The 18,749-nt window shown below is 46.1% G+C and overlaps 1 protein-coding gene across 1 annotated transcript; it reads left to right on the top strand.

Annotated features, from left to right (window-relative positions):
• Positions 1 to 741: 741 nt before the first annotated feature.
• On the top strand, positions 742 to 1,737 carry LOC142434820 (PRAME family member 27-like). Its single transcript, XM_075539407.1, has one exon. The coding sequence runs from the start codon at positions 742 to 744 to the stop codon at positions 1,735 to 1,737; it is 996 nt and encodes a 331-aa protein (XP_075395522.1).
• Positions 1,738 to 18,749: the final 17,012 nt, after the last annotated feature.

The following is an 18,749-nucleotide window of genomic DNA, read 5'->3' as shown; positions in this document are numbered from 1 at the left end:
GGATTCCACAGCCTCTGGGTCAACTTGAGTCAGAAGAAGAATCCAGTTTGAAATCTAAGCCCACGTGGACCAGCCTCTACCAGTGTGAGTTACTGGAAAGATTAGCATGGTCAGCGAGCTCCTCTCTGAGGGGCAAAGGGGATGACAGTGGAGTCCAGAGTGTGGAGGGCTAGGACAACCAGATTGGCTCTCCCAGAACACTGAGCAGACCCTTTCTCTTCATTCACAGGTCAGGATCGCTCTTGGAGCAGATTGATCAGCATGAGCAGCAGGAACCCACCCAGGTTCCTGGACCTGGCCATCCAGAGCGTGTTGCAGAATGAGGCCTCAGCCATTGCCTCTCTGGAGTGGCTGCCCACAGAGCTCTTCCCTCCCCTGTTCGTGGCAGCTGTTGTCGGAGATTACAGAGAGACAGTGAAGGCCATGGTTGGGGTGTGGCCCTTCCTCAAGCTCCCTCTGGGGGCTCTGATGGAAGATTGTCAGTCTCCCCCTGACATCTTAAAGGCTGCCCTTGATGGCCTTGCTATACTGCTTTCCCAGAAGGTTAAGCACAGGAGATGCAAACTGAAAGTGCTGGATTTACAAATGAACACTGGGACCAACTTCTGGAAAGTGTGGGCTGGACGCCAGTCTACTGCCTCTGTAACGTCAGCAGAGGATCCAGAGTCCACCCATCCCAAGACTCAGATCCTCAAAGAAGACAAATGTAGGTCAGTGGAGAAATATCCAGCCTTGGCTGGCATGACGGTGCTCACTGACCTGTGCTTTCAGGAAGACATCCCAAATGAAATGCTCACCTTCCTCATCGAAAGGGTCAAGCAGACTAAGGACCTGCCACACCTGTGCTGCAGGAAGCTCGAGCTTGTTCGGAATGTTGCCCCGCTTCCCATTCTTGGGGAGATCCTCAACATATTGCAGCTAGACTCTCTCCAGGAGATGAGATTGCTTGGTAGCTGGGACCAGCAAAGCCTCAACTGGTTCGCTCCTTACCTGGCCCAGATGGTCCAGCTGCATACACTCCTCCTCTCTGAATGCACCCTGTATTGCATCGTCCCCGGGGAGAACGATGAGGACGAGGTGCAGAAGCTACTTCAAGAATTCACCACTCAGCTCCTCAGTCTGCATCAGCTCCACACCCTCATGCTGCACTCTGTGAACTTCTTTGGTAACCACCTCCACCAGCTGCTCAGATGCTTGCAGGCGCCCTTGGAGACCCTGCACATACGCCGTTCCTTGCTTATGGACCAGGACTTGACATACCTGTCCTCATGTCCCTGCACCAGCCACCTGAAATCCCTTGACTTGAGTGGTGTACGCAGGCCTGGCTCCAATTACGAGTTCCTCCCTGCTCTGCTGAACAGAGTCTCAGCCACCCTGGTCCACCTGGATTTGGCGGACTGTGCCATCACGGACTCTGACTGCAATTACTTGCAGCCTGCTCTGGGTCACTGCTCTCAGCTCAGAATCTTGAAACTCTGCGGAAACCCGTTGTCCATGGCTGTCCTACAGACCCTGCTGTTTCACACGTTCCCAAGGTGCAACTTTGCCTTTCTAGAGCTTCCTGTCCCCCTCAATTGCTACATGGACCCCCAGTTAACTCTGCCCTGGCATACCCTTGCAGAGGTGATGGAGCAGCTGAGGCTGACCTTGCAGCTCCATGGACCCCAAAGAATACGCCTTGCTTACAGGCACTGTCGCACCCTGTGCGATGCAATCTGCATCCGTATGGACAACTAGTGCCACAACCCTTTGCCATCTGTTCTCAATCCTGACTTCTACCTCGGGATCCCAATGTCGTATTTGGAAAGACTAGTGTTTCCTAAATTAGAGCGGTTTGGATTGAGTTCTTGAGCTTGAGGTCATGTTTGCCATGATGATGAAGGAGGTTGGAGGTATCGGTCAGAGGATGCATCTAACGTGATCAGCCTTCCTGAAGTCAAGCCTTAATTGCTTCACATCCATCTTCTGAAAGTGATGGAAAAGGAGATTCAGCAGCAGGTAGCAGATGTGCTCACCCACATCACGAATCAAAGCCAGGAGCAAAATACATCCCTGTCACCCACGGCCCCTTCCGTGGGCATATGCAGGACCTTGGCGACGTGGATGCCCAGGCACATGGAGTTCTTCAGGACTGCAGGTGTCCCCGATGCTAAAAAGCGACATGACCTTCCGCTGACCCCTTTCCAGGGAGAAAACAAGTGCCGAGAGCCCTGCCCCACATTTCTGTCTCCTACCACTTGCAATAGTAGAAAATAAACGCATGTTCCAAAGCCATGCACCCGTGCTATTCATTTCTCCTGCCGCAAGAGGGCCGAACTTAAGAACACCCAGTGATGCTCACCTTCCCGACAGGATCGCTGAAGACAAAGTGTGTGCATAAGCAAATGTGTTGGAGAAAACTGATGGTGCACGTCTATCAAAAGATATAGCATTTGGAGACTTAAAGGCTTGAAGATACACAGTCAGCCATCTAGCTGAAAAGCAAACATGTCCACATGGAAAGACACCAGCCTGTGTGATCATGAGGTGTCAATGGGATTATGTTACAGGCATTTAAGACCCAGAACAAAATCATACTAATTTCAATAGGGGTGCAGCGGGTGGTGGGGAGGAAGCACAGAGTGGAATCCCCAAGCCCATCTGTAGACAATTGGACATGCATTTACAGAAGGTGTGTCGGGGTGCAGTATGAATGAAACATACAACTTTCCTCTAGTCCTTTAAGGCTTCTGCATGTGTTGACAAGGGATTCATTTAAGAACATAAAGGAACATGTGAAAGGCAGTGTAGGAGGAGGAGGCTAAACATTAGTCACATGAAACAGAATCATCATGCTCAATCTCAGGTCTACATATAGTTTTGTTCTGTTGGATATACATCTGTCTATCTCAATCCCTATAGCACAAGCCAGAGACACCACAATCAGGGTGCTTCCAACACCTAGGGAGCCTACACCATAGGGAGCAACTGCCCCTCAGGACTGACACAGCCTCCACTTACCCCACGAAGTGAGTCATCGTTTACAACTTCTGGTCTTGTGCTCAGTCAATCTCAAAAGCACAAATACTGTATGAGAACACTATTGTAGGAATAAACACCAACGCAAAGGTTGACACCCACACTGTGGTTATGAGGTAATTTGATGGGGTAAGTTGTGTAAGCTCCCAATAAAATGATTTTTAAAAACAAACAAATATTTGGGAAGACGTCAGTGGAAGAATGTAGCCTGTATCACATCACTAACTATTCATATCTGACACAATTTCCATTCTGACATTGCAAAACCTCGCCTGCCTGTATAGTTTTATTGATTTTATTTCGCATATCATGCACCTCCATAGTTTGGTTGCTTTTAAAAATGGTTGCATATGCGTCCTCACAATCCACTCTATGCCCCCCTCCTACTTTCATTACTTGCTCCCCTATTCCCTTCACCCTCTCCATCCTCTGTCACTGATACACCGTTGGGTCAGATATTATCTCGATGCTTCCACTCTTTCAGCTTGTCCACTGATTATAAACCACGCTGGTTTACTGGGGGGTCTTGCTTTGATTTGTTTGTAGAATAGAAACAAAGGAAACACACACTGTAAAACGAACAAACAAAGCAAAATGAAAACATTAACCGTCATCCACTTGGGGTATTGTGCAATTGTGCTGACAGGGGCAGTAATTGATCCATTGGCTTAGATAGTGAGGTAATGTGGAGAAGAGTGTATGTGAGCACAGTGCAGGTGCGAACCACAGTCTGTGCGTGGTTTCATTGCATGCATTGGATGCTGAAATGATCGAGCTCTGTTTTCATTGAGTCAGGGTTGCATTTCCTGTAACGTTCTTTACAAGGGTGGCACCTTGTCGATCAGATTCATACCTGTCAGAAGAATGCAAGGAGAGAGCTGAGTAGTAAATATATGGATGTTCTGGGGGCCCTTTGATTGGACACCCAAGAAGCCAGGGGTCCCACCCAAAGTCCAAAGCCGTCCATTTCCACCGTGTGGGGTGGCCATTGTTTGCTAGCACTCCCATCAAGGAATCTCAGTCCTAAGTCAGAAGCCACAGCAAGTTCTGACTGAGATGTTCCCCGGCCTTCAGTCAGGCTTCCACACCGAGTTCTTCTATTGTGAAGCCATGTTCCCTGTACGGTCAGCACCTGGGGTCATCATAGTTCTTAGTCCGTGGCATGGACCAATGAGCTTTTCATAGAAACTCACTCAAACGTTTCTACTCAGGATCATAGAACTGGGTGTACTCCTCCCTTAATTTCCTATAATTACTGTTTAACACACCTTCCCCCTATGAGGATGCTCCTCTCCATTGACCCACCAACAGAATGGTCAGTGCCTCCTCTGAAATGGACATGCCCCCTGCCCTGGTCTTAATCTGATTGCCCAGTAAGGTTCTCCTCTCAGTCCTGTGGAGGCCCTGCTGATTTTGTCCCAGCCTTGTCTCGATGATGTACAGCATCAAGTGGATGGTCTTCACCCTGTTCCTCCTTCCCATACGATGACCCTCGCTGAGGTGAGGCCTCTTTCCAGTTGGATGGTACGAAGTGCTTATAAGGACGGTGCTCTCTGCATTAGGGTCCGTAGGCAGACTTTCTACCAGCATGTTTTGAATCGGCCTCTAAGATTTGTTTAATTGGTGTCTTTCCTTATACTAGTGGATTCGCACAATACCTATCCTTCTGTGATGGACTGACTTCACTCAGCCTAACGGGTCCCAGGTCCTCCCATGTCTCGCGGGGTTTCATCCTTTTATCCACCGTGTTTAGGGAAGCGCAGGATTCATTGTGTGGATGTGACACAGCTTCTTGTTCCTTCCTCTCTTTCATTCTCTTTCCTTCTTTATTTTTTTAGCAATGAAGAGAAACACTGCAGCTGTATTTATTTATTTGTTATTTTTAAAACATTTTATTAGGGACTCATACAACTCTTATCACAATCCATCGTATACATACATCAGTTGTATAAAGCACATCTGTACATTCTTTGCCTTAATCATTTTCAAAGCATTTGTTCTCCACTCAGGCCCTTTGCATGAAGCCCTCTTTTTTCCCCTCCCACCACGCTCTCCCCTCCCTCATGAGCCCTTGCTAGTTTATAAATTATTATTTTTTCATATCTTGCCATATCCGGCGTCTCCCTTCAACCCATTTTCTGTTGTCCATCCCTAAGGGAGGAGGTCACATGTGGATCCTTGTAATCAATTCCCCCTTTCCAAACCACTCACCCTCTACCCTCCCAGTGCTCTTAAGGGATACTTCAGTTATTCCCTGATGTCATTTGGGGAGTCCTATTGCATAGTTGCATAGTGCCTTATCGCACGTGGTGCTGTGAAGTAAGTTCTGGGCAGATAAGCACAAGATCTATGGAATTATCCGACCAGGTGCTCCACAGAGAAGGACGAATTTATCTGCTTCAAACAACATTTATGACCTCAGATATCAGAGATGCGTGCCCGCCTATGATGGAAGAGGTGGCTGTTGCCAGTGCTTGTATCGATACACAAACCAGGAGATCACGGCTTGAACACATGTCTTCCTACGTTGCATGGGCTGGGTGCATTCCAGGGTGCATTCATCAGAGTGCACTTGGTTGCTGTACTCAGCATGAATGGGGTATAAAGTTTGGACTGTATCTTTCTGCACTCACGGTTCTTGCAGCAGCTGTCTGTCTTATCTTTTGTGTATATCCCATCTACTTACGGTGGGGATTTCTCTATGTCTACTTGGACGGGACAGGATATTCTGTAGTTTGGTAGTGAGGTAAGTATATATATTTTAGAGCGCTAATGGTGTAACGACTTATATGTGGGCTGTTATCTAGAAGGCTGACAGTTCAAATCCACACCTTTCTCCACCAGAGAAATATGGGACTGAGTACTCTTACTAAGACACTGGGAGAGATGAGAGCTCTCAGCATAAGGAATCCAGGACAGATAAAACTTCAGAAGCAATCATGGGTGTTGCGATACTATGAGGGTAGAGTTGAGGTGTGGGCAGAAGTGGAGGGGATGGGCAACCGATCACAAGGATGGATGTAGAACCCCCGCCCCACCCCCGAGTGAAGCAAACTAAAAACAAATGGGTGAAGGGAGAGAGCAGACAGTGTAAGATATGTAAATAATTTATTAATTATCATTAACTCACGAGGGTGGGAGAGTGGGGGAAGGAGGGGAGTAAAGAGGAGTTCATAGCACGGGCTCAAGTAGGAAACAATGTTTTGAAAATGTTGGTGGTGACATATGTACAAATGTGCTTGATACAATTGATGTATGGATTCTTATAAGAGGTGAAAGAGCTCTACCAATAAAGTTATATTATATATATGTTACCGTATATATACAATTAAATATATCTATGCTGTAGATCCCTTGGAGACTCACAGGGATGGTCTACACTGCCGAATATAGTCTCTCTAAGACAACAATGTCTTTAAGGTAATGGAAGTGATGCCCCGGCGGATGAGTGATAACGTTCTGTAACGTAAAATGACAATGATTTTTCTAAGGTGAATCATATATATATATATATATATATATATAATTTAGATGCATGAATGGTGAGTGAGTTTGCACTTAATTCTTGCCCCATTCTAAGTGCAGTCAGCTTTTAGGACATCTTCCTGCTTAATGCTCCACTTCCTCAAGAGAAGAGATCTCTGAAGATACAAGTGCAACAGCAAAGTATAACGTAGTAACTCGTGGGTGCCTGACCCCAAAAGAACAATATCAGGATTCTTAAAGCTTTATGTCCGAAGAAGCAAGCTTCTAAATCAGTGCCCATTGACGTTCCACAACTTCCATTCAATCCATTGATTGTAAATAATATAATCCTGTGCTAAATGATGGAATCGCATCACAGCTTCAGTTGTGCACACCTGCTTTGTAGTAGACTAGAGCTGACAGGGGAAGCACACAGCCCATTTGCGCTGATCATAGGTAAATTACACTCCCCATGAATGCCCTGTAATCACCATGGAGGGATGCTAACAGTCCTGCTATCTCACAGAGAACAGTGTGAATTCAATGATGGCCGACGTCGCTGTTGTTCTGTGTCACTGAGTCACCTCTGATGCGCAGGGACCCCATGCACGACAGAAGGAAAGACTGCACCCTCCTGTTCCATCATTACGACTGTAAGTTTCAGGCCCTTGTTGCAGCCACTCCATCAATCCATCACGTCAAGGGACTTCTTTAGTCTCCCTGTGCTTCTCCAGGGAATGATCCCTCCCCAAAACCTGTCCAAATTATGTCAATTGAAATCCCATCATCCAAGCCTGTAAGCAGCAATCTGGTCACATTTCTTTCAAGATAGATAAGCTTGTCCTTTTGGCACACCTGCGCTGATTAGAAATCATCCAGTAATTCCTTATTGTGATCGCAAATGATTTTTCATCCACATAACCGTGCAACGACGAAGTGTTTTGGAATGCCCCATCTTCTCATCGCTATCCCTAATTGGTGATGATGCACACCGTTTCTCTGTTGGAGGCAGCTGAACTCTATTGGGGGTTGGACCTTTGCAGGGGGATTAGACCAGCTATCCCGCATCAAGCTGGGTTTGAACTGAGGCGTGTGGATGAAAGGAAAAGAAAGAGCTATGTACAAAGCATGGGATAGGGAGGACTCCAATCCAATGGACTGAAGTCTCCAGTATATTGGAAGCTTGGTATATATACTCTTCTTACACAGGGACTTGGTTACAAAGCAAACATCAAAGCACTTAAACATTCCTAAACTCTTATCTATGCAAATGTAACTTAACTAGTCACAGTTTCTTAACCTTAGAATAATAAAAGCACTAGGTTCAAAGACAATCACAGGGATATGCAAGATTCAAGAGAGCCACAAAGGGATCCTAATTAACTGAGTTATCCCTCAATGCTTTTTAGCAGCAAAGTCACAAATAGTTTGCAACGCTTTTGTCTGCAGAGACACAGAGGCTCAGGGGACTAAATAGTCACCCATTAGTAAACACCTTGGTCAGCTGGATGCTTCCTACAGACCTTAACTTGCTCTTTTTGAGGATTTCATCAAACTGTTGCAACAAGACTGTGTGTGTGGTGTGGTAGTGTTTTGTAGCTGTCACTGCTCTGCCTCGACTCGTTTGCTTCTTATTTGGACCTGATGGTTCATGTGAGACGTCTCAGACTCTGGAAATATTTTGGACTCAACACATTTCCTGAGGGAGCAGGAGGTGAAATGTCAGGACACCAAATGTGGAATGGTGACAAAGACTTTGATCCAAAGCCAACAGAGAGATAATGTGATCCCCTACAGAAGAGGTTCTCAACCTGTGGGGCGCGACCCCTGTGGGGGTCAAACAATCCTTTCACAGGGGTGGCCTCAGACCATCGGAAAACACGTAAATATTTCACAGTACATAATTACATATTGTTTGTGATTAATCACTCTGCTTCCTTGTGTTCAATTTGTAACAATGAAAATACATCCCGACTATCAGATATTTACATTATGATGCAGAACAGTAGCAAATTACATTTAGGAAGTAACAACGAAAATAATTTGATGGTTGGAGGGTCAAGTCACCACAACATGAGGAACTCTATTACAGGGTCGTAACATCTGGAAGGTTGAGAACCACTGACCTGCAGGTAGTCCCCTAAGTTTATCTTTCTACCAAGGGATAGTAGGGAAGAATGAATTTATGCTTGATGAATCCTTACATAGTTTGCAATTATTCCTTGTATAATGGGAGAAAGATTTTGTGATACTTTAACCTGCATCATAAGCTACAGGAAATAAGTTTTCATTTGTCAGCAAGAGTGTGCGTATTCTTTCTGTGTTCCTGGGAAGGGGGCATGGAGAGGTACCAATAAGCCCGGGAGCCTATGATGCATAGCACTGGTTCTCAACCTTCCTAATGTCGCGATCCTTTAATACAGTTCCTTCTACTGGGATGACCCCCAACCACAAAATAATGTTTCTTACTACATCATAATGGTAATTTTGCTACTGTATGAATCATAATGTAAATATCAGACACGTAGGAATTTCATTTCACAAATTGAACATAATTAAAGGATAGCCATTAATCACAAAACAATATGTAATCATGCTATGTGAAATATTTATTTCTAATTACAAATAGATGACATTTGGTCTTGAAGCATGGTGTAGCATGGGTAACTCTCTTCACACCTGGCACTAGTATGTGGGCGTATCTGCATATGAATAGAGGAGCTGTGTCTCTGTTGCTAAGACCTTCAGAAATACATGTTTTCCAATGGTCTTAGGCGACACTTCTGAAAGGATCGTTCAATCACTAAAGGGGTGGCGACCCATAGGTTGAGAACCTGTCATGTTCAGCCAGGAGGAAACTAGGGATCCGTCTTAATGTTTCCTGCAGGTTGGCAAGGAGGTGGAAGGGATGCAATTGCGCAGAGTTTCGTGTATTTTATTTTTGATGAGACAGTGTGGGATCCTGGAACGTTTCTACAGGGCACTCCCACCAGGTGCTCCACAAAGACGAACAAGTTCCATGCTCCAGGCACTAATTACGCCCTCAGAAACCATGGAGGGGTCTTGCACATCATGGGATGCTGCACTGTATCAATGGTTTATCTATTGGGATCCAAACCAGAAGATCACGGTTTGAACATCAGCCTTTCTGTTTTGCAGGAGCTGCATGCATTCCAGGATGTGTTCATCCGAGTGCATTCAGTTGCTCTACTCAGCATAAACAGGGTATAGAGACACGGGGAGACTTGTCGTTCCCTATATCTTTCTGTCCTCATTGCCTTTGCACCTGAGTTTAGTTTGTGTTATTATTTTGTGATATAACGTGGCTTCCATGAATGTATCTGTTATAATGGAATCCTCTGTGATGACATTCCTTAGTAGAAGCATCAGGGTGGGATAGTACTCCTTAGTCCCTCCTCAATTTATTTCATGTGGATGTCAAGGGAGTTTCCTGAGGTGTCGATCCTGATCCTTTCAACTCCCAAGGGATTTTTAGACAAGTGAGCAGAGAGAACCCTGATCTCCCTGCAGAAAGAAAGAAGATGGGGAGGTCAGGAGCTCCCTGAGGCAGCTGTGTCTGGCATATCCAAGCACTCATCCCTTCACAACCCCAAGGAAATAGAAAGGAAGCGAGTTTCTCTGAGGTTTGGCTAAACAGAACTTTCATCTCTCATGGGATTCAAGGACAGCACACCCTGCTGATGGAATACATAGCTGTCTGCAGCCAGGAAAGGGGTGTGGATCAGGGTGACTCTGGATTGGCAATCCCTTCCCAGTGATTTACCTAGACCCAGGTAAAGCCACATGCTAAAATACAGTCAGATTTCAGAGTCAGTTCACACTCTCATATGCTATCAGTATACTGGGAACCAGTCCTACACCCAAAAGAAGACAGAGCATTGTCCTCAGGTAGATGCCCTGAATTTGGGCTTCACACACCATAATAAGACAATTACTTCAGGGTGGTGGTGCTTCTATCACTGTGAAATGATTAAGGATCCTAGTCAAAACCCTTAATCCCTTAAAATCCTATGTGCTGCAGTGAATTAATTGGGATCTCTCAGCGAACCATGGGTTTTTAATGAGAAACTGCTGAGGATCACGACTGTTCTGAGAAAGGAAAGGTAGAGGGGACTACGGACAGGATTCCGTAAGTGATTATTCCGTAAGTGATTATTACAAAGGCTAATTGTGATGGACGAAGCCTGATCTCTCAACACAAAGATGGGTCACTGTCCCCAACCTCACTCTTGGCCGTCAAGCCCATTCCAACCCAGCAAAGCCATGGGGCAAAGAACTGCACTTCTACTCTGGGAATTCTTGTATTTCCCCTCATATGTGATTGGTACTTTTCTCTGTAATGAGATTATCATTCTGTTTCCTGGAAAACATATTGATCTAATAAGAGGGAGAAATAAAATTCACAATCAAGAAGAAATGAAATCAAAATACAACACCACCACCACAAAAAGCACTCAATGATATACTGTGAGAAAAATATCAGTGACAACCACACACAAGTATGAAGTCAGAATTTCCTAACAAGCACCAACACACACATGGAGAGCCACACCCCACGCAAAAATGTTATACATGAAGAACAAAGAAGCGTAACACAACACACTTACACACTCTCACAAAACACGTGCAAGTATAAGGCAAAATTTCTGGAATATACATATCAATAACCTCACCCAAGGTCAATGGACTAATTCTAAAGTTAAAGGAATGAGAGAAGCGGGTGGGTCAGAAAACAAAAGCTATCAAATGCTACCTCATGCTTCCTCTGACCTCATACACCCAGACCTGGAACTACTTAAAACCAGAGGCTGCCCAAAAGCATATGAAGCATAGAGCAACCAGAGGAAAGCCGGGACCGTACTATTGATAAGTGTTTAACTGAATAGCAGAAGAAAGGAGACCTAGACCAGGGAGCTTCCTGGACGTGCGGTTCCTGCCTGGTGAACCTCCTTGGCCCAAGGTAAGGCTGAGACCCAAACACACAGTGCTCGCCAAGGGAGGTCCGGCGCAGAGATGTTGCAAAGAGAAAAGGAAGACACCCCAGAGCACACAGGGAGAGTCTTCTCCTGCAGGTGATGCCCTAGATTTGGATTCCAGCTACCTAAACAGAGGGACCATTAACATTGGTCGTTTTAAGAACCCTAATTGGTGATGTTTCTCCCATCAGAGCACTTGAGAAGAGAATGCAGAGGGCTCTTTCCAAAAGTCAATCCTTGATGCAGGGACAGTGTGATCTAATAATCCCTACTGTGCTCTAGGGACACGCAATTGAGGTCGCATGTTTGGTAATCCACTGGGGTGCTTACCACCAAGTCACTGGTTCAAAGCTCTCAGTCAATCTGAGGGACTTGATGAGGCCTCTACTCCTGGAGACATCGGCAGTCATTAGGAAGCTAAAGAGGCACTTCAGTTCTTTCCCATAGTTGACTCCTAGTTGGAAGAGGCACAGAATTCAAGTAATGTTGTGCCTTGGGAAATTAATTACATAGATGAATATCCATAAGGACAAAACCCTGTCACACATGTGAGATTCTGGGCTCTAGAGCCATGTAGGTAACCTATTGCTTAATCCACTCTCAGCAGATAACCCACTCCTCACAGTTTTCTATGTTGTCTCAATCTAGGTGGGGAAGGTGTGATGCTGGGAGTTTCTGTCAACAGGGCCAGGTCTTGATTCTAAGGTATTGGTTCTTTACGATGGCATCATCCTTGTTGATGGGATTTCATAAAATGCCATCAATTCCAAGCTGAGACTTACTGTGAACAGCCAATGAGGGGGAAGAGAGCTACCTGTGGGTGTGGCCTCATGATTTAAAAGGTCTCCTTGAGAGCTCTGTAGCTTTGTTCTGGACCTGGACCCTTCCACTGACCTGAAGGTTTGGGGACTTGGGAGAGAATCGTTTCATCGTTCCTGCTTCTCTGGAAGTTGTCAGTCTCAACACACTTGAGGAAGAAGGCTGCCATTGGACCTTCCATCTTGGATTCATCATCCACTGTATCTGCTTGATTACCGGTAAGAGTCCAAGACTGAAATGTGAGCTTTGCCAGCCTCTGGAACTGAAAGTTGAAATAGGGAGTAAGCAGAAAATTCTGGAAATGGTTCTGTGGAATGAAGTCGGGAGGGAACTAGGCGTTTGTACACGGCATACCCATCTTGGCCCTCTTGGAAGCTAAGTGAAGTGAGTGTTTCTATATTGTGTTTTGAACATATGGATGTGTTTCCTCTACTCCATATAAGAAGGGTAAACAGATTAAGGTGTCCTGCTCACCATCAATCCCCTTCACACCTCAGAATCTATTCAGGGACTTGATGTGTCTTAATATCTTGTCTTTGTGCAATGGTCCATTATGTGTATCAACTTGCTGGGTCCATATGCTCTGTAGTGTGGCAGTTATGTAAGGATGTCAGTTTGGGAGTTGGGCTCCAGTGTGGGCTTATTCCTCCATCAATCAAGGGTTGGAGGCTTCAAAACCACCAGACTCTGCAGTTCACACCGAAGACAGTGTGCTCCCATAAAGACACACAGCAGCGTTAAACAAAGTAGGTCATTCTTCCCACTGAGGTTAAACGGGTATGCACATTCATTGCAAAAGTGATGCCTGTACTTTATTTTGGGAGATACATGAGGCTATCTGCTCCCATTCAGAATTACAGCATGGAAACACATAGGAGCAGTTTACTCTGTTCTATGTGGTTGCCATTCATGGACAGGGACAGTGACAGTAAGGTTTTGATACTTTATTGCAGCTTTACCACATAAGGTTTCAATGACCAGCAAGTGTATGAGTAAGTTTACTGTTTCCCTAAGAAGACGGCTCACACGAGGGCCAAGAAATGTACAAGTTTGTGATATGAAACCTTGAGTGGACTAGAGAGCAGTTGTAACCTGTTCTACAGTATAGCCATGAGGGGGTATAGCATGAAATGACACTGGATTCAGTTTCTTTCCTTTATTACGTTAAACTGTGTTATCTTTAAAAGGATCTGATATGATGGAATCCTGTAGGAAGCTGGTCCAAGGTCAAAAGATTCTGTGTAGGATAGCAATCCTTAATCCTTTCTTAATCTTTACCAGATTGATATAAGCAGAGGTTCCTGAGGTGTGAATTCAGAACCTTTGATCCAGCTAGGGATTGGAGAAAAGTTGGCAGAGAGAAGCAGGATCTGTCTGCAGCAAGACAGGTGACTTGGATCTGGGTGCCTCTGTAGACCTGCAGCCCCTGCTTGGTGAAGCTTCTGAGCTCATTAAGGCTGATGTTCAGAGACGCAGTGATCCCTAGGCAAGTCAAGCCTAGACATTTTGCAAGAAGACAAGGAACTGGGCCAGAACACACAGGGAGAGAAACCTATCCATGAGCTGAGGTCCTGGATTCGGATTGTATACAAATGAACAATAACACAGCTCATCTTGGGGGTTTTAAGACCCCCAGTTGGTGACGCTACTCTCACAATCTTCCTTGAAATCTAAGAGAACGTGCTGGACTCTTCTCCAGAGAGCAATGCTGCATAGACACCCAGTGGGGTCCACGAATCCCTACTGTGTTCGAGAGGGATGCAATCTCGGTGGCATATTTTGTTGGGCTTTGGGTTGCTCACCGTCAGATCAGCAGCTCAAATCTGATCGGTGATGATGGATGAGTCCAGGCTCTCTTGCAATGATTGCCAGTCCTTAGGAACCCAAAGAGGCATTTCGCTTCCATAAGGTTTCTCAAAGTCAGAAGAGAGTCAGTGGGTTTAAGGTTTTGCTTTGGGAAATGAGCTACCCACATGAAAATGCAAAGGAAAAACGATACTGCACATATGAGAATATTGGTGATACAACCTTTTCTGGAAAAAATTGCTAAATCCACTCTAATCTACTAACACACTTCTCAAAGATTTCCATGTTCCCCTACGCACAGTGTGCACAGAGATGGCTGAGGGCTTGTGTCAACAGGGCTGGGGCTGGATTCTCAGGGGTTGGTCAGTTCTGATGGCATCAGCCTGGTTGAGCAGATTTCAAAAAGCCAAAATTCCATGCTGAGCCCTACTGCGATCAACCCATGAGGGTGAAGATAGTGTCTTTGTGGGGGTGGTCGTATGATTTAAAAGGACTCTCTGAAAGCTAATGATCTTTGTTCTCTCCTAGCCCAGTCTTCTGACCTGAAGGTTTGGGAACTTGAGACAGAATCTTGCCATCCCTCCTGCTTCTCTGGGAGTTGTCAGTCTCAACGTCCTTTGAAGAAGAAGCCTGTCATCTGAGTTGCCCAGCTTGGATTTGTCAGCCACTGTCTCTCAAGGGTAAGAGTCAGGAATGAAATCTGAGTCTTCTCAGTCCCTGCCACTGTGCGTGAAATATGTATCATTAACATGAAAGCCCTCTACTTATAAATGATTCTGAGGCGAACATGGGAGAAGGATAATGTTGTCGGATGGCGGGTCCACAGAGTGGCTCTCCTTGAGATCTGAGCACACCTCTTTTCCCATCCACAGGTGAGGATTCCTCTTGGAGCTGACTGATCATCATGAGCAGCAGGAACCCACCCAGGCTCCAGGACATGGCCATCCAGGGCGTGTTGCAGAATGAGGCCTCAGCCATTGCCGCTCTTGAGTGGCTGCCCACACTGTTCTTCCCTCCCTTATTCATGGCAGCCGTTGCCAAGGGACACAGTGAGGTGGTGAAGGCCATGGTGCACTACTGGCCCTTCACACAGCTCCCACTTGGGGCTCTGTTGGAGGATTGTGTGTTTCGAGAGCTCATCTTAAAGGCTGCACTCGATGGCCTTGACATCCTGCTTGCCCAGAATGCTCAGCACAGGAGATGCAAACTGAAAGTGTTGGATTTACAGCTGCACACTGGCACCAACTTCTGGAATGTCTGGGCTGGAGCCCCATCTAATGACTCTGTGATGTCATCAGAAGAGCCTGAGGACACACCCCGCAGAATTCAGATGGAAAAAGGACCCCATTCCAGATCAGGAGGGAAGCACCAGCCCCTGACCTCCGTGGAGGTGCTCACAGACCTGTGGTTTGAGGAAGCTACCTCAGATGTACTGCTCACCTTCCTGATTGAAAGGGTCAAGCAGAAGAAGGCCCTGCCAATGCTGTGCTGCAGGAAGGTGGCGTTTCTTGGACCTCTCCCACAACTTCACATTCTTGGGGACATCCTGAAGATGGTGCAGCTGGACTGTGTCCAGGAGGTGGAAATTCATGGCAAATGGGACCTGCACAGCCTCAACTGCTTTGCTCCTTACTTGGCGCAGATGTGTCACCTGCAGACCCTCTTTCTCTCTGGAGTCATCTTGGGTTGCAAGGACTTCGGCAAAGACTGCAACATGGAGCAACTCCTTGCCCAATTCACCTCTCAGCTCCTCAATCTGCATCAGCTCCAGCACCTCTTCCTGGACTCTGCCTGCCTGCCCAGGGGCTGCCTCATCCGGCTGCTCACACGCTTGCCATCTCCCTTGCTGACCCTCAGCCTGACTGATTGTGTGCTTTTGGACGAGGACTTGACTTACCTGTCTTTATGCCCCTGTACCAGCCGCCTAAGGACCCTGGTATTGTGTGGTGTATTCAGGCCTAGCTCCAGTTATGCATTCCTTCCGGGTCTGCTAGAGATTGTCTCCACCACCCTTATGCACCTGAACTTAGCTGGCTGTGGGATCCAAGACCCTGACCTCAGCGCCTTGCAGAATGCACTGGGCCGCTGCTCCCAGCTGGTCACCTTGATGTTATGTGGAAACCCCGTGTCCTGGGATGTTCTGCAGGAGCTGCTGCAGCACACACCACCTTTGTGCAAGTTCTTGGAGCTCCCTGTCCCACTGCATTGCTACGTGGGCCCCCAAGGAAAGCTGGACTTGGAAGCTCTCCTCCCTGTCATGGATGATTTGATGGTGATCCTGATGCCCAACGGGGTCAATTCTGTAGAATTCTGTAACCACAGAGGTACTAACAGATCATTGCATGCCATCCTCATCCAAATGGACAGCTGATTCCATCATCTCCTTCACGCTATCTTGTCAGTCCAAAACGTCCAGCTGTGGGTGCCTTGCCCCATATGTAAAGCGTTCATGTTCCCTATGCCTAAGTGATTTCTTCTTGAGGTACATGAGGATCACGAATCTTCTCTGTGATAAAGTCGCCTTCAGATGTGAAGATTTCAGGATGCATCAGATATCACCCTCACCCAAGTCCACCCTCACTTGCTTCACACCTGCCTTGTAGAAGGCATTGAAAGAAAGATTCCAGCAGACTGGATGCTGACCCCCCTCAATAAAGGATGACAGGACGGCACCATGTTTTTGGAATTGAAGCTCTGGCCTTGGCCTCCTTCTCGATTCAGTGCAACCTGGATTCCACGACCTAGCAAACTCTCCAAGAAATTCAGGAACCTCCCTTGTCGAGAAGAGACCAGCCTCTTTCCTTCCAACCAACTGAAACCCATTGTTCAAAGCCAGGGGTAAATTTGTGTACACTGCGTTCAAATAAACATCTCTCCGTAAAGCCATTCATTGTGGCAATGATTTCTCTTTCAGGCTTACTGAACATTAATTATTCATGACATGGTTTGAGGTTGCACACTGAGCAGAAATGGGCATCCACATTTGGGGGTACTGGTCTCCCTTTTTATCTCCTCCAATATTACCCCGTTCAAAGCTGGGCTTTGGCAAACTTCCCAAGTACCAGGACGCCTGGTTTCAATAATGCTCCTAGGGGATACTTCAGTTATTTCCTGATGTCATTTGGGGAACCCTATTGCATCGTTGCATAGCACCTTATCCCAGGTGGGGCTTTGAAGAAAGTACTGGGCAGATAAGCACAAGATCTATAGAATAATCACACCAGGTGCTCCACAGGGAAGGACGAATTTATCTGCTTCAAACAACATTGATGACCTCAGTTATCAGACATGGATGACTGCCTATGATGGACAGGGTGGGCTGTTGCCAGTGTTTGTATCGATATGCAAACCAGGAATTCAGAGCTTGAACATATGTCTTCCTATGTTGCATGGGGTGAGTGCATACAGGGTGCAGTCGTCAGAGTGCACTTGGTTGCTGTACTCAACATCAACAGGGTATAAGGACGCCGAGGCTCATCACCCCTGTATCTTTCTGCACTCACGGTTCCTGCAGCAGCTGTCTCTCTTGTCTTTTGTGCTTATCTCAACTACTTGTGGTGGGGCTTTCTCTCTGTCTGCTTGGATGGGATAGGATTTTCTGTAGTTTGGTAGTGATTTAATTGTATATATTTTAGAGCCCTAATGGTGTAACAACTTATGTGTTGGGTCGTTATCCAGAAAGTTGACAGTTCAAAACCACAATTTTCTCCCACATGAAAATATGGGATTGACTATTTTCAGGAAGGCACTGGGACAGATGAGAGCTGTCAGCACAATGAACCCTGGACAGATAAAACTTCAGGAACAATCATGGGACTAGCGATACCATTAGGGTAGGGGTGAGGTGTGGGCAGAAGTGAAGGAGAGTGGCAGCCGATCACAAGGATGGATGTATAACCCACCCCACCCCTGTGGGAGGTGAACAACTGAAAAATGGGTGAAGGGAGAGAGCAGACAGTGTAAGATGTGAAAATAATAATAATTTTAAATTTATCATGGACCCACGAGGGTTGGAGATTGGGGGAAAGTTGGGAAAAAAGAGGAGCTGATAGCAGGCGCTCAAGTCTGATACAATGTTTTGAAAACGGTGGCGGCGACACATGTACAAAAGTGCTTGATACAATTGATGTATGGATTCTTATAAGAGGCATAAGAGTTCTCCCAATAAAATTATCTATCTATCTATCTATCTATCTAACTCTCTATCTATATGTATGCATGACCATATATATACAATCAAATATAGCTAGGCTGTAGATTCCTTGGAGACGCAAAGGGACATTTCTACGATGCCGAAAATAGTCTCTCTAAGACAGCAATGTCTTTAGGGTAATGGAAGTGATGCCCAGCAGGGTGATTGATAACGTTCCCTGACATAAAGTGACAATGATTTTTCTAAGGTGAATCAGAGACATATATAAATTTTAGATACATGAATGGTGAGTGAGTTTGCACTTCATTCTCACCCCAGTGGAAGAACAATCAGCTCTCAGGACAACTTCCTGCTTGATGCTCCACACCCTCAAGAGAAGAGATCTCTGAAGATATAAGTGCAATAGCAAAGTATAAGGAAGGAACTCATGGGTGCCTGGGTCTCAAAAGAACAATGTCAGGGGTCTTAAAGTTTTACGCCCCAACAAGCAA

The sequence above is a fragment of the Tenrec ecaudatus genome, chromosome X (assembly GCF_050624435.1).
Source record: "Tenrec ecaudatus isolate mTenEca1 chromosome X, mTenEca1.hap1, whole genome shotgun sequence".
In the NCBI taxonomy this organism is placed as follows: Eukaryota; Metazoa; Chordata; class Mammalia; order Afrosoricida; family Tenrecidae; genus Tenrec; species Tenrec ecaudatus.
The sequence above is the reverse complement of the archived record's forward strand: the minus strand, read 5'-3'. Positions and strand labels throughout refer to the sequence as shown.